This window comes from Struthio camelus, chromosome 16 (assembly GCF_040807025.1).
Source record: "Struthio camelus isolate bStrCam1 chromosome 16, bStrCam1.hap1, whole genome shotgun sequence".
Taxonomy (NCBI): Eukaryota; Metazoa; Chordata; class Aves; order Struthioniformes; family Struthionidae; genus Struthio; species Struthio camelus.
The window spans coordinates 19547459-19571428 of record NC_090957.1 but is presented as its reverse complement, the minus strand read 5'-3'; the positions used below and the strand labels follow the sequence as shown (position 1 = coordinate 19571428).

Sequence of the window (23970 nt, the reverse complement as noted above, 5' to 3'; positions counted from 1 at the left end):
CCATTTCACATTTATCTCCATTTCCCCTTCAATTAGCACTCAATATTTCCTCCCAATTTTCCTCCATCAATTATCACCTCTCAGATACAAGCAAAAAAAAAAAAAAAACTGGGCAGCCATGTACTGGTCTGAGCTGAATGAATTTCATCAGTGTTGTAAATATCAAACAGGTGAACTGCTTGAACTACATCCCAACAATGCACAGCAGACCAATAATTATAAAAGAAAAAATTACCCTCCCTGCAAACCATTTACTACTGAATAATTATCATCCCTCTTTGTCCTTGGACTTGGCTATCAGTTCTAGAGCAAGGTAGGTGACAGGGTGCAGCTTGCCGTCGCCTTGGAACCCTGCAGCTGCGAGTATTTATCATTTAATACGTGTATGTTTTCCTTCTCTATTCCCTCTTAAAAACTCTCCCGGAGGAAACCTAGAAGCAGATTAAAACAACAACATATGTAATAAGCCACGCAAGCTGCATCTACCTTTCAACCCAGAGATGCGGGTCCTGCGCTCCCTATCACGGCCAGCGGCAAGTCAACATGAGGAGCTAATATGTGCCTGAAAGCGGTGAACCGACAGGCAGCGCTGCCAAAGGAGAAGCCAGGCACGTCCTCTCACACCGGGACCGCAGGGTTCCCCGCCGCCCTTCCCCACCGCCGCTCGGGGAGCCGGGAAGCGGCAGGCAAAGGCCAGGCCGCCGGCGGAGCGGGCTGCGAGGCACCGGCAGGGTCCGGCAGCCTCGGCCCTCCGCCCGCCGCCGCGGGGGCACCCGGGGCTGCTGCCACGGCTGGCAGGCAGCTAGACCGAGAGGATCCTCGCAGCAGGCCCCGATATTAAAATCAGAAAATTATATGTGTATATATATATATGTATATCATATGTATATATAAAAGCAAGGGGAAGGAGGAAAGGAAGGGGGCGGGGAAGGAGCTTGAGGTAGAGCAACGGCGCAAGTGCCTCGGCGGCCGGGGTCTGTCATGGTGGTGCGAGCGGCGCCGAGTCGCCTCACCCCACCGCACGCTGACAGCCCCGGCACCGGCGGGGGGGGGGGGGGGGGCGGCCCGCCCGCCTGCCCGCCGCCCGGCCCGGCCCGGCCGCAGGCCCCGCCGCGCCCCCTCACCCCTTCGCAGGGCCTCATCGTAGCTGAGGAAGCCGATGCGGGACTCCTTGGCGCCCATGGTGCCCCTCAGTCCATGGCCTCGCCCGGCCGGCCGGCTCGGCGCCGCGGAGCCCGGGCTGCGCCGCTCGCGACTCCGGAGCGCAGGGCGCGGGCGGGAGGGGGAGAGGGGCGGGGCGGGGGGCCGGGGGGAGGAGGCGGCCGCTCGCTCTCCCCGCCACCGTCTCCATGGCGGGTCACGTGAGGAGCCCGACCGGCCCCCCCCCCACCGCGTCACGTGACGCGCGGGAGGACTGTCACGGCCCTGCGGCGCCGCCCGCACCCTTCCCCCCCCCACCCCCTCCTCCCCCTCTCCCTTAGCGCCTCCTAACGGACGTCGCGCGCCGAAGCCGCGGAGGGGACAGCGTCTCCCCGCCCACCAAAGGCGGGCACGGGCACCGCCCGCATCACGTGACACGGGCCGGCCCCGCCTCCCGCTCGCCGCTCGCCAATCGCCGTTGCCGGGGGAGGGGGCGGCCGTGAGGAGCGGCGGCGGGCGACGCTGACAGGGCTGCGCGCGGTGCCCGGGGGAGGAAGGGCGGGAGCAGCGGGCAAGAGCTGAAGTGGCACCAGAGGGAGACAGCTGGGCTTATGCAACAGGGCCGGCGCCTCAGGAGCCGCCCAGGCGTGCCGCACGTTACGGAGGGGAAGAGCACTTCCCCCCGCCACCACACACACAAATTTGGCACTTGCTCCGTCTCGGTCTCACAGAGTCGTCTAGGGAGAGGTGTCATTGTGGTGTGACAGTGGGCAGTGCCCAGACCGTTAAGAAAACGCCCTTTCAGCGCCTGAAACAGAAAGACAGAGCAAATTGTAAAACAAGCAAAAATACCTCTATTGTTTGCCGTTCTTTAGCGTATTCTTTTGCTCTTTGTATTCAGGCCAATGCTTCCACACAATGGGAAGATTTCCCAAAGGGCTTTGTTACAACGTTAAGGCTAGTAACGCACCCTGGGTCACCACCAAGCAGAAATTCAGATAGAAGGAAAACCTGGATTTCCAAGGGCAGCTCATTGCAAGGATAGTTCCTGTACAACAGCAAAGCCTGGAGAAAACACCAGCTGCAAGTTGGTCCCGAGGAGTTTCAGTTTCCTTACTGCATGATCATGCCACATCAGAGCTAAAGAAAGGTCAAGCAGAAGTTATTTCTCATTGATTTAAGTCCACGCAGAGGTATTTTGATAGCAAACATTCCAACCGAGCTCGTATCTGATCTGCCACGCCAGGAATGCTGTTCACAGAGGAGCTGGCTTGAAAGCCAAGTTTGTCCCCACGTAACACCACTGAAGCGCAAAGACACTAGAGGCAAATTTAGCTTTGTAAATCCTCCTCGTAGCTTTTCTGCCTTCATCTGAGTTGTCTTTTACTTCAGATTTGTGACAAAGAAAGTAATTGCTACACTCATGCATAACATCTGCCACAAACAAACCTTTTGCCTCTCTGGAGCAGAGAATTAGGGGGAAAGAGGGGCTGGTGCTTTTTAAAAGTAAAAGTGAAATTTCTGGGAGTATACTTCATCCACTAGCCGCTTGAAACATATTAGTCTTTTAGCCCTGACTTTTCAGCTCCCTTATATCCTCTAATTCCTGTGCTACTTTTACATATCTCTTCTCAATATGCCTTACAGTGCCTCCCCCAGACACGTTTCAGTTTAAATACAGACTTTTAAAAATACTTGGGAGAATGAATTAAACATGGCATGCTCCTAAGCCTAAGTAGGCAATATTAGAGACAGCTGGAGAAGCCTTTCTCTTTAATCTTGTGATTAAATAAGCATTCCACAGCCTCTAACAATGGCATTCATTGTACCACGCTTCATTAGTGATGGATCACTTTTTTAAAGTATTGACTCACAGCTGAGGAGATATGGTTTAATTCCTGACTCTGCTGTGGTGTATCCACGAGATCTTATGCCTAGTAATAATCTTTATGTTTTGGTTGCTCCTCTGAATTACAAAGATAATGATACATAGTCCATTTTGCTTGGAGCAAAAAGCTGCACTGGGATACAGCAAGACCCAAACTGGTGGGGCAGTTAAGGAAAGCAATTAAAACATGAAGCAACCCAGTGGTGTCATAAGACAGATGTCTATTGTTTTCACACCAATTTCTTCAGTTTTCACATCGATTTCTCCATGGCTTGACAATTTATCCTTGCCTAACCTCCCTTCTTCACTTCACTCTCCTACCTTCTTTTTTGTTCTTCTTGAACTCATAACTTAACTGAGAGTACGTAACAAGGCATACCACAGAACTGACAAAACACTCTCGGGCAACATTGATCACTCTTGCCCGTGAGTGCAAAAAGGGGCAAGATAAACCATCTAAATGAAACCATTTAGATATACAGGACTGAAGAGACCTGCTGGGACAATGATTCCCATCTGATGCTATTGGAGCTGCCACAGTTTATAACTCTCTTCACGCGCTTACCGAATTCCATCATAAAAGCAGATACATTTTTTTTGTCCCTACAACTCACATTAGAAAACTGTTCCAGACCTTTTTTCCTCTAGTAATTAGGAACATTCTTATTAATTTCAGGCTAAATTTATTATTTAACAGCTTATGTCTGTGCCAGCATTAAGCTTTACCTCAAGTAGTTGCTTGCCCTTCTTGTATATTTACAGATACCAACCTATCTCCTTTCAGCTTTCATTCTGAAAGAGCGGGCAGGCAAAGCTCTTCTAGTTGCCTCTCTCTCTCTCAAAAAAAAGTGCTCATTCCACCAATTATAAGCAGACTCCTCCTATACTAGTTTCAGATCAGAGTTTTATTTCATTTTTCAGATGAGGCCTCACTAGCACTTTGCAAAATTATTCCTCTTTTGTCTGTTATGTCTCAATAGAACCTATGTTTGTAGCATACGCAAACCCTGTTCTCAGGCAGCAGAGATTATTAGACAATATAGGATTTTTAGTGGCAACTGGTTCACTTGACAAATCATAGAAAGAGGGACCTTTATAATGATAATTGCAAATCAGATTCTGCCCCACCATCTTAGCTACTCCTGTCTGAAGTTTCTACCCCAACTTAAAGTATAGCACACACAAATGACTTCGTATTTGATGAAAATGAGGAAACAGAATCCTCTGAGGGAGGAAGGAGAACGGATGGGACTGATGGTTAATAACTCAGTTTTAAAAAGTTTCTCTTTGCCAGATGTTTATATACATACACATATATCCATCCATACATATATGTAGCATTAAAACTTGCTGCTTCTCACAGATGGCTAAGTTTAGACTAATTCCTCATTTTTGTGTTACGTTTAACAAACCCCAAACTACAGTAACATCTCTTTTATGCCTCATAGATATAAATAATATCTAACAAGCAGCAGAATTTCGCTTGGAAAGCATTTTAAAAAAGCTTACAGTATCCATTGCATGCACCAGATTTAACAACAAAGATGTTTTAGATTGAAAAACAAAAATCAAACTGGAGGCTTATGATGGCAGCATCTTTGTTCAGATTAAATTAAGCATGTTCTCAAAGGCATTCAAGCAGGTACCGAGAGATAAGACTTTGTATGCTAACCATGGATTAGATCTAGCAGTAAGTTTTTAAATGAAGCCTTATTGAGACCCACAAGATTATAGATGTTGCTACTATTTAAATAGTATGTCAAAGGTAAATCAAATTAAGATACAGTAAATGTAGACTTGTATTAGATGAGTTCAGCTTCTCTGTTTTGTTAGAGGAGTGCTACATATGCAGCTGTAACTGGCCATGTGCTCTTTTGATTGCTTTGATTTATTTAATTATTCACTAATCACAAATTAATTCACAAGCATTTAGCAAATATCTTTCTTTCAAGTGGCTTTGCATAAGTGTCAAGTATCTATGGAAAAAACAGACCTTTACTGCTGCACAGAGGCTGAAGGAGGTGTGCAGCAACATTGCCCTCATGGCAGAGCAGCTGTCAGTCACTAAGGTGTTTGGTAATCCACAGGCTAACAGGAGGCAGAAAAAAAAAAAAACCCAGTAACAACACTCCCAAAACCTCACAGACTTCAACTGTGGGCAAAGGCTGAAGTGGGCAGCAAAGGGAGGCAGGCGAGGGCACCTGCTAAAGAGAAGGTGTCTCTTAAGTTGCTCTGAGAAGAAGAGGGCTCAAAAGAAATGAGTCAAACAACTACGAAACAACCACAGTGAATCAAGAACAACTGTGGGAAGAGTGGTATAGTCCCTAAGATTTCCTGGTTTAAAATTCCCTAAAGACAAGAACTGGAGATAAGTTCCAGGGCCCTGCTCTATCACTTGCCTTTAAATTTCTGCTTTACTTTCCCCAACATGCGTCTTCACCCCCAGGGATATAATTTTAAGCATCAGTTGATCTTTGTAAACCACTTTAAAACTTACAAATGTATACTGTTCTATGTAAATGCCACGTTCCATTCTCTGGAATAATTGCAATCTATGTGGAGGATGATCTTAAAAAATATAAAACATTAGAGTATTAAGATATTCTTTTGTATTTGTACTTAATATCAGATAGATGGAAGTAGCACTTTTCAGCACAGAGATGAAAAATGGTAAACAAAGAGAGCTAAAATTAAAGTTAGAACGGCCAGAAACGTATAGAAGGCAATGGCCCAACAGACAAAAAAAAAATACAAAAAATCCTGAGGGGAATGAGGAAGTGCTGGAAGACTGAGCTCACCCCTGTCAAACGCCTAGATCAGAGAGGGCAGAAGGGACCTCAGTTTTCATGCTTCCACAGAATAGCAGTTCACAGCACCAAAAATTCTCTCAACATCTCACAAATATTTCCCCATAACCATTACTTAATAATACTATATAAAAAACAACTGCTACTATTATAGATTACTTATATAAAGCAGAATGCTACTAGAACTTGCTTTGGGATACATCATCATTAAGCATTTGTATATTAGGTCCCCAATAAATGAATTTTCTGGGTTTTAACTACTCCAGAAAGTGAGCATCTAGTCTTCCAAATCAAATTTGTCAGTAGGAAGTGATAATAATCATTTAGGGTTTGACTTTTAAGTAACTAAGGGACAGAGTTTCAGTCTGTCCTGTATTTAAAAAAAAAAAAAAAAAAAAAAACCCTTCCTCATCTGTTCTCATCTGCTTCAGAGAACTGGAGGCAGGGAGGGGAAGCCCACCCCAGGCATTTAAAGCCTTTATTTATTTAGTTATTTAACTTGGGTATGTGCTAGAAGCACGTATACTTACTTTTCTCCGATGGTCTCCAAGCAGAAACATAAAAATAGAATTTGTATTTGCATTTAATGGATTCTGGTCAAACAAGTCCTACTTACTGCACTAGTTTAAAAAGACACTTAAGTGCTTTTGAAATGTAGATCCCCAAACTGACACAGACGCAGCTAACGGAACTACCTTCACCACTCAGCCTAGAGGGGAACTTGGCACAGAATTAGGAGATGATTCTCATCTGTAATTTGCATTTATTGCCCCCAGTAAAACTTTGAGACATGTTGCACTAGGTACTGTACAAGCATAAGACAACTTTTACCCCTTGCTGCTTCACAGACTCTCTTGAGATGGAGTGCAACAGCGCACATCTCAAATATTTGAAGAGAGCAGAAGGTGGGAGAGATATTGAGTATTAATTTACCATAGGCCTGCAGCGTTCATAGCTAAACAGTTGCATATCTTCTGCATTGTATGTAACTGATGGAAGAGAGAAATACTTTGGTCATTTTGTGCCAATCTAATGCTGATCTTTTCAGAGGCAGGGGGATACAGACAGAGGGTTTCCTCAAAGGACAAAAAGAGCTATACATGCAAATTGCAACTTTCATCACATCCCACATTTTCCAGGAAACAAGTGGTTTTGAATAGTAGCTGGAGGTTGAAACTCGCTAGAGATTTACATGCAACTAGGGACAGGAAGGAATGGGTTCTTACCAGGATCCTGCCATGCCACGTTGTTATCATATAAGCGGTACTCCAACCCTGTTGCCAACACAAGCTTTGCAACAGAACATTGCAAGGAAAAAGGCAGATAGGGACACATGGCTTTCATGGCCAAAGCTGAATGAAAAAACAAAAAGCGAAGAAAACAGCTTTAATATTTCTAGAATTCAGTTTTAACAGCCTCACTGTGACTAATAACAACAGATAGGAAAAATGAAGTCTTAATGTTATTCTCTCTCACAGGAATCCTCACAATAAATTTTTTAACAAATTCTGTTTTTTGGGCTTTTTTTTTTTTTTTTTTTAAAACCCCAAATACTCAGATCTGAATTCTGTACGCTTAGTAATCATCCCCCCTTGGTGAAGAGACATGTTAGTGAACGCAGTGCTCACCAGGGTTGCGCCTTGGTGCATCCAGGGGACTCCAAGAGCAACACAATTTGGATGTTTCCCCTTATTTTTGGCACAAGGACAATTCTCTTTTCACGCTATGCCCTACAGTTCCCCGGGTCAACAGCCGCTTCCCAGTGCTCTCATGACTGCGTTCAAGCAGTTGCCCTTCCACAACCCCGACACCGCTGCCTCCTCCGGGAGGGACACGGCCAGGCCCTTTACCCCTGTGCTGGCAGTCAGCCCTTGCAATTTCCCAGCAGCAACAGATGCCTAAACCTTCCTCCTTCCTGCTGGGTTGGTACCACACAAGCAGGGTGGGGCAGCCAAAAGAAAAAGGTGCAGCTCTCCACCCCAGACAGCTGAGCTCTAGCAAAAACACGGCATGAAGGTAGCAGCTACAGCGATATGGGCAATAGCTGCATGAGACCTATGTACCTGTGCATCAGGTTGTAGGAGATACGGAAAGAGGTGTCCGGGCAGCTGTTCCCAGTCTTCTGTAGGAAAGGATGGCAAGGCAGATGGAAGCATCCCACAGGCCTTATTTGGGCTGTGGGCTACCTCTGTTTAATTTGGCCAGCCCTTAAGAGGATTAACTAATATTTTTGCTCAGCCACTTCCCTCTGGATTAGGCTACGCCTTTATATAGGCAGGCCGTGACAGATTTAAAGCCACTCAGAATTGCTGCTCATATTACTACGTAATACATAATTTCAGCTCATGTTATTGATAGCATTATCTACCTAACTAAAGTCAGGTACTTTACCTGCACTCTTAGCTATTTTAAGATTTGTGAGCAAGTGGTCCCCTGCTTTCACTGAAGTTGCCTTTGCAACACATAAAACAGCATAAGGAACCCTCCACTCTTAATGTTCTCCTCAGTGAGGCTGCTCTGTGCGTGGAAGGGCGTCACAGCCACATTTGAAGCCCTTAAAGAACAGTAAAAAACCTTTTCTTCTCCTGGCAGACTTTGCTGACTTTCCTCCAACCCAAGGTGCCACAACTAATGAAAGTCACAAGTAAGTGCAATGCATTAGAAATCTTTTCCTATATATCACGTCCTTGCTGATTTTCTATCAACATGTTTGATTATGTTGGATATGGGAAAAGTGTGATAGAATTAATCAGCCTGCTGCAGTGAACTCTAAAGGAACAGATGAGCTTTGCAAAGACTGTTGCTAGCACTGAAGAACTGCTTTTTTTCTTGTCACAGCTTACCTAAATCCAGATGCGTGTCATTCAGAAAGTGAAACACGCTGTGATATATCAACAGAAAAAGATTGATGGGAACACAGATCTCCCATTTCAAAGTATTGCCTCTCTACAAATTAAGAGTAGTATTCTGTCATCAAGAAACAATGGAAGAATAAATATGTTTGATAAAAGCAATTCTGTACTCTCTTGTCAACAGAAAACCACTGCGTCACTGGAAATAGAACCAAGGGATTTCTCCACAATACCATCCTCAGCAGCAAAAGAAGTGGCATGACAAGAGGAAGAGCAAATAATTAATAATAGAAGATCTAATGGAAGGAGCGGCTTTGCAAGAAGTGACTAATGTTTACCCCATCTCAGAAAAGCCCAAATGACATTGTAGTAAGAAGATGCTTGCATTGCTCCCAGAGTGCAACAGCAAACCCAGGGCACAGCAGGCAGTCGTTTAGCACTGCGGCACAACAGGGCAGCTTTCCCTTTCAAAGAGGGAGCTTCTTTCTTCTCAGATCAACAGCTGCTGCACACAGGGTCTCCAATATCATCTTAGCAGTTTGATTTTTGTATACAGAAAAAGCAATACTGAAACATAAAACATGAAACAACTTTATGAACATTTTGCCAACAGCTGATGCAAAGGAAAGCACGTCTCAGAACAGCAGGACAGCTCAGTAAAACAAAAGCCGTGGAGCTAGTACCTTCATGTAATTTGGCACATACTTGCCCTTCCTCGATTCCCTTTCAGATCTTGGAATGGAAGGCCAAAGTGTCTTATTTACCAATTAAGGTCTCACATGATAAACACTGACTGAACAAGTAAATGACATCCGCAGAGAAACGTGTCAGCCATCATGACCTTGCCAGCAGACTGATTTCTCAGTTCAATAACTTCACACCACAGACAGCAAGAAGAACTCTGGACAACCGCAGACACGTACGTGTATGTGGTGCCTACGCGCGCACCCACAAAGTGTTTTTATGCCGGCATGCACCCAATACCACTGATCATGATCCAAAAGTCACACCTCCCTGTTTGAGCTAAGTGCGCTACAGATCCTACAGACGGGCAGGGGACAGTGGGGAGAGAAAAAGGGACACTAAAATAACAGACCTCTATTTTATAGTGTTGCCCTGTTAATGCTAATAATTAAGGATTCTAAAGTTCTTCAGAAAAGGAAGTGTCATTATCTAAACTAGCATCATGCCCATAATCTGTGCAGAGTCGATGAAGAACTGCTGATGAAGCCTGCAACACAACAACAAAGTCTGACTGCTTGCCATCTGCTCAAACCACTACATCACACCTCGTCCCCTAAATACAGCCATCAGCCACAACAGGATGTGGATGTCCAGAGCGTTTAGCTGTCACTTCAGCTGAACACACAGTGGCCATTGATGTGTTACGGCGGACTCCCGATACAAAGCGTAACACATCACTATCAAACAAATAGCTCTTTCCATTTTTGGAAAGCTTTGCCCATTTTTGTGGGTGGGTTCATTGTACCCATGAAGCAAGGTAAAGCATTAGGGGCTAATCAAACAGTTTGCCTGCTATGTTAAGTATTTGCATGGTAGGCAAATACTTAACTGTAAAATATAAAAAATATATATATATGCTGATATGTATATGTGCTTATATATATTTTTATATATATGCATATTATATATATGCTAATATATCTATTCCCAACTATAAAAATATAGTTAAATGATCCCTAAAACTCTTTGGTACTCACTCCCCCTTTGGTTAGAAGCCCAGCTACTCATATAAGAGCTTTTGTCTAGCAGCTCCTTTCAGCTAAACCTACTATTATAAAAATTAAGTCTGGCATATTCAGTAGATTCTTGATCAGATCTTAGCAGTAGAACTCAAAGTTCAGAGGAGCTGGAGGTTTTCAAACCGCAACAATTCGGCAGAGAAAACTGGTACATTCAAGGAAGGGAGCAATTTGAAATTGTTATAAAGCACTTGGACACCATGATGATGGGCAAGAGTTTCTTCTGTCATTTCTCTTATCACTTCCCAGCTGTTTTTTCCACTTTCAGGCAGTTTCAGTTTATCTTTCCATTTTTACCCACATAGTTAACTCACAGCCTCTAGTTGATGCTGCTGTTTTTAGAGATGAGGTACCAGCTGTGCATCCTTGCAAGCAGGTACATGTATGACCTTGAGATATTTCATGGAGTCAGTCAGAAAAAGGCTTTAAACAGTGCCTCCTATCTCCCTGACAGCATCTCTCAATTTTTAGCTCTAGATATATATCACTTTATAGCATCCAAAGCGTTGTGCAAACGTTAGCCTGCTAATAGCAACAGAAAAATCATTCCTCTCCCAGCCCGTACCCTGTTATTGTCTGACTGTTCCTCCATTTCACTGAAGTCAGCCTAGGGAGTCCTTTTTGCTTGCTCCTCTGCAGGAAGATTGAAAGAGAATAAGAATAAAGGAAGCTGTTAATTTTATGTTGCAGCTAGGAAACCAAAGGGCTTCAGATCACACTTTCTCCCCAGTCTTTAATTGCAAAATTATACTTGAAGGCTTGATGCAAGTCTCTCACCTCCTATTTTTAAGCTACTAACAAGAGAAAACAGCCCCAAACCTACATAGTCTTGTTTAATCTGCAAAGTCTGTACAATGCCTTACTTTCAAATAAGTGACATACTGTTAATTACTAACATATTCTAATAGTCCTTGACGTTTTACAGGGAGCTGTGTTGAACTAAACCAGATTATGGGTTGGAATATGTGCTAGTGTTTTTTTGTTTTTGGGGGGGGGTTTGTTTTTTTTAAACCATTGACACAAATCCCCTCCGTGGTTTATGGCACTCTGAAGTGGCACCCCTGCCCCCAAGATGAGCCTTCCCAGATAAATAACGCTAGCCTCTGGCTAGCATTGCTCAGTCTCTTCAGAATTACTCATCACACTAGATCCAGCAAAAAGGTGTTCACAGCATGCTCTTCTCACATGTTGTTTAATCAATCTTAGATACAATAGCAGTTAACAGACAATTCTGATTTTCAAGCAGGAGACATTGCAATTGTTGGGGTTGGGGGGAGGGAAATCAGATGATTAAGAAGTTATTGCTCCAGAAAAAAAATGTAGAAAAAAAAAGATTCTTGAGCAGAGCATAACGCCTTTCTTCTTTCTTTGGATAAGCAATACTCTAGATCCTGAAACGCTCCCACTTCCAAATATGATGTTTATTTACCTGTACCTAATTCCATATTAAATTTTAAATTAAAATAATGGGAGTTTTACCTAAATAAGTTAGATCCTAACATCCTGTGACACTCCTCCAGATCTCACACTTTTTGTCTTTGCTCTCAGACCTGCAAAAACTCAACAGCACTCTGACCGGTCGCGTCACAGGATCCTTGCCTGGCATCCTGGGTTGCTCATCCCCACCGTTCCCTGCAGCCACCCATTGCCCTTTTCCCGCAATTAGACTCCAGGCTCTAGGATAGAGACTCATTGCCCTGTGTCTGTACAGCACCTAGTACAACAGGATCTTATCATCTAGAGCCCTAGCTGGGAATTATACAAGCAATACGTCATCAAAATCTTTTTTTTCCTGCAGATAAATGTTACGTAAGTCATGCCTGCCATAAGGTATAAACAACATAAAGCGCACCTCTTCGCATTCCAGCGTATTGTGGAAGATCATAAAAACACTTAATATATTATTTAAGCCAGTTATGCTATCTAGCACAACGGCAGTAATTAGCAACAATTCTCCAAATCCCCATATGCCAGACAAAGGATCACGTTTAGCATTTTCAGGCTGGTAGGAGGGAATCAAAACATTGCAGAAATTAAGTGACACACACTGCTTTTTCTTCTTCTGCCTATCCTGCCAGAGCCTACGTTGCGCTTCAGCTACCCCACTGCAATATAAATACCAGAGACTGAAACCCATCACATAAAGGCTGGTTGTCTTTTCATTATCTTTAATCAATAAGAGGGGGCTCAAAGTTTTAAGAAAGGAAAAATTAAGCCACTTCTCTCAATTAGATGCATTCTGTAGGCCAGAAGGGAACTTCCTTTTTCATAAAAATAAAACCCAAAATAAAAAACACCAAAAGCCCCAAACCTGACTTCCCCTGGAAAATCCATGATCTGAAGTAAGTGTTAAGTAGAAGTTTAGAATATCCTAAGCAGCAGCCCCACTGTTGAACAGAGGGCCAGGCACAGGGGCAGCGCGGTGTGCGCGCAGGCAGGGGCCCGGGAGAAAGCCGGGAAGCGCCAGGTGGGACGCAGGAGAAGCGCACCCGGCCCCACAAGGATGAGACAATTGCTATGGGCAGATGGAGCTCTGCAACCCCGGTGGCCCTGGCACACATCACGTGCCCCGAAGCCTGGGCAGGCGTAACCAAGTTGAGGACAGCCTTCTCAAAGGTGTCTTTATCTCGATGGGCATTGCTCTGTCAGGTCCTCAAGTTTATTGGTGGCAGAGGAAAGCGAGCAGGGCAGTTATTGGCTGCGACAGTTAATCTGTTGGATCACATCATATAAACAGAAGAGTTAAGTCATTTTTGATATTAAAAGATACCTAAATTTTTATAGACTTGACTGGGTGAGCAGCAGCGAAGGGGCAGGTTTATGAACACACCATTAACAGTGCATAATCAATTCGCACAAAACCCTCACAAATTCCCAAGTACAATACAAAGGAAGGCCTTTAACTATTCCGTTCCTCACAGGCTGCAAGTCGCACAGCACAGAGGAAGCTGATAATGCCCTTTCAGTTCCTCAGAATACCAAGCAGCTTAAAAAAAAAAAAAATGCAATTAGCAAACACCATTAATAAGCACGCTAACATCTGGCTGGAAATCTAAAGAAAGAAACTCAACAACAAGGTTGCTGGAAGCACAAAAATAGTGTAGGAACATGAAGAGATGCATCTATTGACAAGGAGCTATCCAGCACATGAGATTAGTCACTGGTAGCACTGGGTACTGTGGAAGATTTAGCTCGCTGTGTCTTCCAGTAGGAAGATATTTCGTACATGTCTGGTCAGTTTTTTCAAAAAGAGATGAAGATAGTAAAAGGGACGCAAATGTATTTTTGGTTTCATGCTTAATACCTACATGGCACTGGACACAAGTAGCATTTGAGTTCTTTACCACATCAATTCAAACAAGGGATTAAACAAACAATTCCCAACGCTTAGCAAAAAGAGGCTCCCGTGATATTTTAAAATATCTTTAATAGCACCACAGAAACAAGAGCTAGGCCCAAATTCTCTTTTGGATCTCTTCCACTGATACAAGATTTATTAACTTGAGCTGTATTTACTAGCATCAGACTGCAGGGAGAAGACTGGTCTCCAGCTGGCTGTGAAAGTTTGCATCATGCAGGAGCACCATGAAAGGAATTTCCAGCTCCAATTGGCAAAGCCTCCACCCCTTACGCTAAGCGGTTACACCAAGTATCATTAATCACTCTATCAAATGAAGCGTTCACCACCCTCTTGGTAGGAACAGGTTACTAAAGAGCATTTCTCATTACAAGTCCTTTTTAGTATTACACTGAAACACATCTGGCAATGCTCAATTTGGTTTTTATATTTAACTCAACCACCAGTACCTTCAGCTGATTTTCAAGTATAATGTGAAATACCTGTACATCTGTATGTTTGTCTGGTCTCATTCCCTGTGGCCTATCACTACATAAATATTGCATCAGAGGCTTGTGTATAATATATGCAACCTGACTCATCAAATCACACATGGTATCTATATTAAATCTGCATAAAATAGCAAATTACAAACAGCAGCATACACAGAATATCTTCACAAATATTTTGCTTTTGGCTACGTGCATAATCCTGCACTGGAAGAGCTGCTTCACCAGAAAAGTTGGTCAATGTTTGCATTTTCACAGCTCATTGAAAACTAAGGCACTCAATAAACAGTAGAAATTACTATTCACAAAAGAGCTGTTGGGGAGAAGGAAAAGTTTTCCCTAAGGTGTACTGTTACAGCACTGTATGTCTGCCTGGCACTTAGCCTCCCTTTCCTTCACTAGGGGAATTACAAGATGTGCGATCTACTTGTATTCCTGACTTTCCCCCACTCAATTAGGGCACTTTCAAAGGATTTGTGACCTTAAGTAAGCAATATAACCGAATAGATTTACTATATAGACGTGGTCTGGGTTGTGCCATCTCCAGACATGATGGCTTCAAAAGTGGAAGTTAACATTGTCTTCCAGAGGGGTAAGGGCAGGGATACAACCACAGACATCTACAGACTCCAAGGCATTCTTTGCACCTGATCGTGTAGGAGTGGATTCATCCACAAGACCTTACATGTGGAATAAAATGTACTGAAATCTGACCAAAAAAACCCCACCAAGAGACAGGAAAAACTTACAGCTTCAGTAGTTAGAGTATAGCTCTGAACATTATTACACAGTTCAACAGTGGAAAAAGGTGTTTTGCAACCTCACCTTTCTAGTCCTTTCCTGTTCTGCTACTGTATCAAGTAATTCCAGAGAAGACCAGTAAGATCACTGCCTCCGTTGTTGTGAACCTGGCTAATGGACAACTCTTAGTTCAATGAGAACCTCAGATGAAGAACGTCCAAGGAAGTTCATCTCTACCTCCTGGTTGTATACTTATTGCGTTGGCTGCGCTGTGTGTGTGTGACTTATACCAAAAACATAGAACAAAGATGGGGTTTTCAAGGGGAACTCAAGGCCTTCACCAATCTCTGAAACAATGATGTGTACACATGATAAAACAAGAGCGCCTTTCCATGCCACAATCACATTTGTGGAAACTGTAATCTCACAAGCACACAGATATGACCATGTAAATAGGGGTTACGCCCACGCTAGCAACTGGCGTATGTCCCTAGGCCTCCTGAATGGCTTCTAATCTAGGTGCTAACATGTGCGAAAGCCCATGCTGAAGCAGCTTCATTGTTATTAGCCAGGGACATGCTGTCCTTTGATATCACCTGGCTTGAGGTGAGGACATGAGATGGCAATTTCTTCGTTTAGACCTTTGCAGGGGAAAAGAAGAGGAGCTGCCTGCCACACTGAGGATGGATGCCATGATCACAGGCAGAAGATCCAGCAGCAGAGCATGCTCCAGGCAGTTTGCAACATATAGAGAAACTAACTGCCCTTTCAACATCTCCTTCCATCAAACAGCCTCCAACATAGTCCCCACAAGCACCAGACTGAAGCTGGCATAGGAACACCTATCCGTTGCTATCTTCACACCTTCACTGGGCTACATAGACCTGTGTGTTAATATATAGCATATCTTAAAATCCTATTATAGACTAAGAAGGTGTGACATATCTCAGATGGCCAAAGCAAACTTACCTGTGAGGCATGAAAAGGCTGCTTGTCTTTGCTCCTGCTCAGCATCAGCCAGGAGCAAGGCTCCCCCAGCCTGGAGCTTGCAGTGAAACTGCAGGCATGGGGGAGGCAGAAAGCAGCTGGGGAGAGAAAAGATTCCAGAGACATCCCAAGGCAGAGCTTTTCTTAATGGATTTTTATCATTAAGGCCAAACTTCCATAAGATGGCCTGAAAACAAGAACCTGAATCTGTTCCAAGGTCCATAAAAGGGTACTTTTCCAAGGTTACTACCTGTGACAGCCACATAGCTCAATGGTACCCTGCAGGTGCTCAGCATCTCTGCAGGCAAAAGGAGTTGCCCGGAGACACTTGACCAAAAGCATCCCTCCTCCTGCCACAGAGGGCACCAGTTCCCTCAGCACAGTCCTGTTCAGGGGGCACTGGGTGAGCAGAGGCCTTTGCACAGGCCTGGAGATAACTCCCCATGCCAGGTGCAATCTGGCACAGCTGAGTCAGGGCCACAGCAATTGCTGCAATTGTACAAAGGACAAAACAACTGCACTTGTCTGACTGGTCAGGGCATGACAGGAGCTCAGCACGTTTTCGTTTTCCTTTGTGAAAGCACTTACCCTTGAAGTAAACCTCCCAAAATAAAAAAAAAAAAGTCCCTTTTACTCTAAGCCTTTCCAGACTTCCCCTGGCAAGTACTCCCTTTTTAAAAGGGAGAGTTTGCTATTTGATGTCACCCAGTAGAGTTTGAGCTCACGGAGGCTGGCTTTCATCACCACATGTGAAGGAGATATCCCTGAATTTCTACTAAATTGTAATGGGAATTGAGATCTCAGCTTCATCAAGCTGCTTTAAAAATACCAGCCAGGAGGTTTCTGTCACACCCAGACGCGTGCAGCATCCCACAGCTGGGCCATGAGTTACCTCGCTCCTAACGTGGGAAACTGCGTCCTCTGGAGCTGATCCTCACCCTGCAAACCGGGCTGATCTTCCACGTGATCCTCTGCGCTAAGAGCCTGTGTTTCTGTGAAGCTTTGAACAGCAGCAGAGACATAATCAGGAAAATAACCAGCAGCCTCTGTAGCACTAACAAACAGCCCCAAACTTCTCAAATCGGAGTCTGCCCAATCCCTGAATGCACGGCAGAAACCAGGGGGACAAGGAGCCTCTGCAACAGGGAGTTATGAGAAGGGAAAACTGGTTTTAGGGGGAAGTATTAGACCAAGAAGGCTGGGACAGTCCTAGGTCCTTTACCTGTTAGCATCCGTGTTGCCCATCTTGGGGTCATGGAGATCACCTACATCCAGGAGCCTGCCACCGTGAGCTGAGCTCTCTGGCCCCAAGGGTACAAAAGAAATCAAGAAGGGGACGTCTCCCTCGCTCCGTCCACAGGAGCTGCCGACAGCGCTGAACGTCCTGACTACCGACAGCACGGGGAAAACCCCGGGTTTTCCACCTATTTCTCAGGAACATGGTTCTGTGCTGCCGGCAGGGTCCGGGACGCCGCAGCCCGTGGAACTCGGAACTGGCCCCGGGTTGCCCCGGCGCGGCAACACCCCAACACCGGAGCCGTGGCCCCTTCCTCGGACGGGAGGGGGCCCTGCAGCTTATGGAAGAGACGATGAGCTTGGAAGAGGGGAAGGACAATGCTACTGTGGGCATGGGAGAGCCCCAGGCCGGGAGTGGGGCCAGCCAGGTGAGCGCAGGCAGGGAGAGGGAAGGTGCAAGCAAGGTGCAGCTTCAGTTTTACCTCCGACATGGCATTTGGGCTCAAATTTGCAAGAAGTAGTAATCCTATAAGGGAACAGAGCATGTCAGAGACAAAAAAACTTTTCTTCCTACACTTTTTAGCATGTTTTAAAAGGCAGCATAAGCTTGTATTCAAGTCAGTTATATAATCTTGACTTTCCAAAAGAGGAGTTACCTACACAAATATTGACACTGGGGAAAAAAAGCCATTCCCTTTGCAAAAAGGGAAAATTTCACCCACAGACCAGGGAGGACGGAGTTCAGTGGCTGAGAGTTTTTTTTGTTTGTTTGTTTTTAATCTGCCTTTGCAGTGGGTCAGTCCTGGTACCCTTTGACATTAGTGAAAGTTTTGTAGGGAACAGACCACAGCGCGTTACAATGAGCCTATTGTAGCCACGCATTCCCACTTAATGAGCAAATGCCAGCTCTTATTTGATTAAGGCCATTAGGAACGAGCGACCATTGTTTACCTTGTAATTTATTAGAAGTAGGATTTCCAAAATGGACTTAAAGTAGGTGCCTAATTCTAATAGACTTTTAACTGTAATTGAATACCTAGTTTCATTAAGCACCTCTGAAACTCCAATCTGAAGTGCTAGAGAGAGAGAGAGAGAGAGAGAGAGAGATGCTTCTGAGCCTTAGGACGTGGTTTGTCCTTGGCACCTTTTTAAACAGAGGATTCAAGATTTGCATAGGCTGACAGACTAATCTATGGTTTTGGCAATTTGTAGACCACAGAGCAGGAGCTGCTTGGCACAGCAAGTGAGACAACCTATTCCAAGGGCAGTCCGAGCGCTCCACCTGGCAGAACTCAGCTCGTCTGCTGCACGGACAACCTTGATCAAGACACCTTTAAAATTGTGAGATTTTAGCAATAGAAAAAAAATGGCATTAAGTTCTCTTGAGAGGAGGAGCAAATAAAACTCAAAAGTTTGGCAGAGGGAGCAAAAAAGCATTACAAAATACTTGATTCTGTAGCTCCTTCCTTTCACATCTGAAAGCTTTAACCTCCTCATTGTTTTCCAGTCAACTGGGCATCACACTGTCTTTTAGTAAATTAACAAAAATGCATTACTAAAAAAACCTCTTCATATACCTTGTTGAGTTTTTTGAAACATGTACTGCTATGTTATTATTTCACCGTAATGCCACATGCACCTTGGTTTCAGTTGTTTGGTCCATCTGGATCACTTACACTGCAATCACAAAGCTCAATTTCCTAATGTTCCCCCAGAGCCCCTACAGAGGGGCACCTCATTTCCATTTCTGTTGCATCACAGCGCAACCATACACAGCCCCAGTCCTGCCTGACTGCATTTAACAGGAGGAGAAAAAAATAAAACAGAATAAAATAAGAGGGCATCCAGAACGCAGGGTTTGCACTTGTATACCGAGTTCCTGTCACGTGCTGACATTTGCAACATATCCCAGGGTACAGCCACAGGAAGCAGAACTGCCCAAACAGTGGTTCCCTTCCCCCTCCCTGCAAAACAACAGCTCTTTTGCAGCCTGAAATCTATTCCTTTTGCCCTATGATGTCAAAAGGGAATTCCTGGTCTTGGAAAGCCCTAAATCCCCTTTTGCTTTCATATTTGCTGTGCTTCACTCTGGGCATCATGCCAGGAAGGAACCCCCAAACCTGCAGGCCTCGAGCACGCAGAGCAGGCTGCAGAAGGATCTGCCAAAGACCCCAGCCCAAACCCACTTTAGTTCACCCATGTCCACCCAGAAGATATTCACTAAAACAGGGCTCCCTTGATGTTTCTTCAGCCAGCTATTTAATCAGTTTATTTACTGAAGGGGAATGCCTTGAGTGGGACTGAGTGCTAAAGACATCCATCTCAGCACATTGAACTGTTTTTCTTTACAGTGCAAGGAGTTTTTGAGACCTTTCAAAAAGTCACTTCGGAAACTACACTTGCCCCAGCACCTCGCCGGAGAGAAAAAACTGAAGTACACTAAGGAGAGCTTGACCTTACTCGGGGACCACATCAACATGTTTCTTCAGCAACACTGTAAACCCTCAGAAGTCAAGCACTGGAAGAAGTAAGGTCACCCTCCTCCCAGCAGCGACGGTGCCCCAACAGTGATATTCCCACACGAGGGGGTCCCAGCTCTGCTCCTCACTCCTGGGCCGACACTTGATTTGACATCCCCCTCTCCCCCCACATCCCCATTTCCAGATCCTGGAAAGCAGCTTGGGTGCCTGCTCGAGACTCAAGTAGTTTTGCTCCAAGCGCTGGATGCTCAGAGATGAGATGAGCTCATCTCTGAGAAACACCAGAGCTCTGGTGTTTCTCCGTAGGTAATTTTAGCAGAGGCCACGTGACACTTAGCACTATCTAAAGGAAGGCCAGTTTCGATGAGCTGCCTGGCAGCAACATCCCTTGGCAAGTGCAAGGGTTGCTGCTTGGTCACCTGAGTTAATGGATAATCTTTCACATGCTCAGGGAAGAGCAATTCTTGACAAGTTTCTAAGCTTAAAACCTTGTGCAAAGGGTGCACTCCTTGACAAACCAGGGCCGGCAAGAAGCGCTAGAAAGGGGGATGAAGTAGTCTGTACTCACGTGCACGGCCACGGGTCGTCCTTTCCCCTAGGATGCTGTGGAGATATGTCTCCCTCTTCTCGGAGATGGACGCGAGACGGCTGCACAGGCTGTATAAGTACGCCAAGAACAACCAAATGGATAAGTTTCTGGTAAGCAGCCAGGAAAGTTAAAACCCATCAAGGTCTTCCTGCTTTAAAAGGATACCTATACCATGGCTGGTCAGTGTCAAAGGAGAAGAGTCCCGAGGTGACTGCCCAGGGCACGGGGACCTGAGATGATGTCTCCCAGGTGGTGTTTTATGCTTTTCGTTACTGTTTGTTGACAGCAGTGCCTGCCCCTGCGCTCCTGACAGCGCCCCTGGCCAGTCGTGCCTTATAAAACAAATTCTCTATCATCAAATAGAACTAAGGATAAGAGTTACATTTTGAAACAAGCAACTAACTCGGATAAAAGCTATGCTTCCTAAAGCTCTGAGCTCTATGCCCCGGCACCAGCTACATTAGCCCTGCAAGAAAAAAGGAGACTATAGCGCTCGGTTTCCTGAGAACACAAACTTCACTTTCAGAGGGTTAATCCATCTAAGCACGTTCACGACCAATCACAAATATCTCTCCCGACCAAAGGCTGAGTACTCCCGGAAGTGCAAAGGTCCTGAAGAAACATACTTTGTCAAAAAAGAAAAAAAACCCAACTAAACAAAAACCCCAAAACCACACACGCACACACACACCCCAGCACGAGATCAACACTTAAAAAAAAAAACGTAGAGCCAATTAGGAAACTGTTTCCAGTAAGTTAGAAGACTTTGTGGCAGACAAGGCCTCATTTGGTTATGGCAGCACCGTTTTCTTCAGGCAAAGAGAGAACTCATCCAGGTCGTGTGCTACCTGGCAGTGATAAGGCAATGAATAAGTTTGAAGCTGCAGGTAAACAGATTTCTATTTTGAGAGAAAGGGGGCAACCAGCCATACAGCTAGCTTTTGGTTTCAATTTATGGGAAAATAAAATCATTTGTTTACTTTTAAGGTCAAAAAGATATTTCTAACAATGAGGAAACTAAACTTATAGTTTAAAAAAAATCATATTGCTAGCATGAGACAAGATTAATTGGGATATTAAAATAGCAACTGCAGGCTCTGGGAGCTGGCCTGCATTGGGTGCAATCGCTCCCGTAACTCCAACTCTCCAGCGCTACCCAGCCAAGTCAGCTCCGTTTCCAGCACGGCCGTTCCCAGAGGCTCGGCCCAGGCTGGGACGTGACCTCAGCTAAGGACAAACGTCGCTGCTCTTCGCCCTCCGCACAGAGCCCGTTTCTCTCGCGTTAGCTCTCTATAACCACCCTGAAGAATGAGTTTTGTAAGGAAAATTAAAACAAAACCACCCTCCCATCCCGAAAATAAACCACACAACCAAAGCAGACTCCCGCACCATGTCTCTCTCCCCGCAGAGAGAAAAGGAAAAAATGAATCGTATGTGACAAGTATTAGTCATGCTGCACCGTGCACTATCGGAGCGCATCAGCGCGTGCCGATGAGCATCTACAGGAGCCTGCACAGAAAAGGCTGCCAGATACTACTGCGTAACGTTGGAGACCCGACTGCTTCCAAAAAGGCTGGTAGAAGCAGCGACAAATCAGCCCGTTATATAACGGTTGACAAATGCCTTTTGTTATGCAAGACAAGTGGGAGAGAATAAGCATCTTTGCCCTTTGTGGGAAGGGAACAGCAGTCGGCTCCCTGCTAAATCATAAACAACCGGCTGCGGATCAGAGCGGTACCGGCACGCTCTCTGCAAAACAGAAATAGGCTATTTGGAAACACCTCATTACTTAGATAAATGAGCATAGAAACACAGAATCAATACCGTATCTTGTAATTGAGGTTGCCAGCATGTTAATTTGATAACTTCATAATTTTTTTTTTATTTTTTTTTTTAAAGCAAGAGAGTCTTGCAGAATAGCCAGCAACTTAGCCGCCCTCATCAGTCAACATAAGATCGTTTGGGCTTCTCAGCCTTTTTGTTTTAAAAAGGCATTTGAATTCAAACACTGGCCCCAGTCCTCTAGTTTTAGGCTTCAATACTGAAAACATCAGGGCAGATTAGGTTTTAGGGGTAGAATTGGAATAGAATAATGTTTTCCTTTGAGGTCTGCTTATTTTCAGACAATGCAGAAAGCTCATTTGCAGTAGAAATTAGCCCCATGTCTCAGCCCAGAAGACTTATTTCTTTGCCTGTTAAGACTACCTGTGATTCCAGAAGGTTTTGTTTTTTCTAGCTCTTTTCTTATTATTTTAAAAAGAAGTGTCAAACTTCTTGACTGCTAGCAGCATGAAAATAATCATTTTTCCTATGGGATTCTATAGTGGGACTAAGATAACATCACGAGGTGTTATTTTGCCAAGCCTCATCTCACCGCCACGCTGCACAGCGCTTGCCCAGCACGGCAGGGACCTTTCGGCTCCGGTCCCAGCTCCGGCGGGGCAGCGGCGGCTGCCTCTGAGCACAGACACTGCCATAAACCGACAGTGACATCCAGTGGCAGCCCACACGGATCAAAACCACCCGGGTTTCCCCTCCGCAAGGTGGGGCTGAACGCTGAGGTCTGCTTGGGCACGCTTGAGCCTGAGCTCAAAATATGCAGCACAATGGCTCCATCAGCTAGTGACCCCAAAACGTCTGAAAAATGGTAATTTGTCCCTTTACCAAGTATGCTGGGAAGGATTCTGGGTTTAAACTGCAGCCTGTGGATTTGGGGTGTCTGCGTAGCTGGGGCAAGACGCAGATCCCGCCGCGAGCCCCGCGCGGGCGAGCGCGAGCGGAGGCAGATGCTCCCCCTAGCCCGGGCGGCCCCGGCTGAACCGTGGGCGCAAACCATGCGGGATGAGCGCCTGGGAAGACGCTGTTGTAATTTCTCATCTCGTTGTCATTGCTGCCCAATAGGACTGGGGTTAAGCAAGAGTTATTTCCCAAGCGTGAGTCAGGGTATGGTATTTGCTCACGTGAACACCTTTAAAAGTGTTATTTGTTCTTTTCCTTAAGCGATTATACTGTCATCCAGAAAACCCAGATTCGGCTCCAGTATCTGAAGAAAAGCTGAGGAAGCTTTACGACACATGGGGACTCTGCGGGAGCGCGAACGATGCGCAAGGACACCCGGCGCAAGACGACAGTCGTCCCAAACACCCCCACAAAGCGGCACCCAGCAGCAGGAACGACGCGTGAGAGGTAGCATGGCTGGTGGATGCTGGTACGGCCAGCATCAAACCAGCACCGGCCTGGGGAACTACCTCCCCGCTCGGCCGAGCGTAGCCACTGCTGCTTGGTATCTTTGCAAAATAACCAAGAGGTGAAGATGGACAGCAGCAGAGCGAGAGAAGCCAGGCAGGTTGGACTGCCATCTCAGAGAGCAGACGTAGAAATAGGGAAACCGCCGTAAGAAGGGCTACGATATCAGAAGGTGGTAGGGAGGATGGGCAAGGCAAGCCTCAGCTGGCCCACTGTCAGCTGACATTACTTAGCATATTTTTACATACCAGTCTGGATGCTCAAAGCATAGTTGTGGTTTGTGGGCCCACCCCAGCGTAAGCCGCACATGCTGATGCTCTGCGGCAAAAATGCAGACCAACCTGTAGCGGGCGGATTAGCTGAGAAGAGTCACTGGCGACCTGTTTACTCTGGCA

General features: G+C 45.4%; 2 protein-coding genes across 6 annotated transcripts in view; one reads left to right on the top strand and one right to left on the bottom strand.

The window, feature by feature from the left end:
• USP32 (ubiquitin specific peptidase 32) overlaps window positions 1-20808 on the bottom strand; it is a 101026-nt gene extending 80218 nt beyond the window's left edge. For 4 of the 5 annotated variants that reach the window (XM_068909798.1, XM_068909799.1, XM_068909802.1 and 1 more), the window contains exon 1: window positions 1125-1290. In XM_068909798.1, the coding sequence (XP_068765899.1) occupies window positions 1125-1182 (58 nt within the window). In that variant the 5' untranslated portion in view covers window positions 1183-1290. Of the gene's footprint in view, window positions 1-1124; window positions 1291-20308 lie in introns of those variants that run through there. The other variant, XM_068909801.1, reaches the window with a different exon arrangement.
• On the top strand, window positions 17464-23512 carry CHCT1 (CHD1 helical C-terminal domain containing 1). Its single transcript, XM_009672999.2, has 5 exons — window positions 17464-17688; window positions 18473-18601; window positions 19612-19787; window positions 20340-20439; window positions 23330-23512. The coding sequence occupies exons 1-5, from the start codon at window positions 17464-17466 to the stop codon at window positions 23510-23512; spliced, it is 813 nt and encodes a 270-aa protein (XP_009671294.2).
• Window positions 23513-23970: the final 458 nt, after the last annotated feature.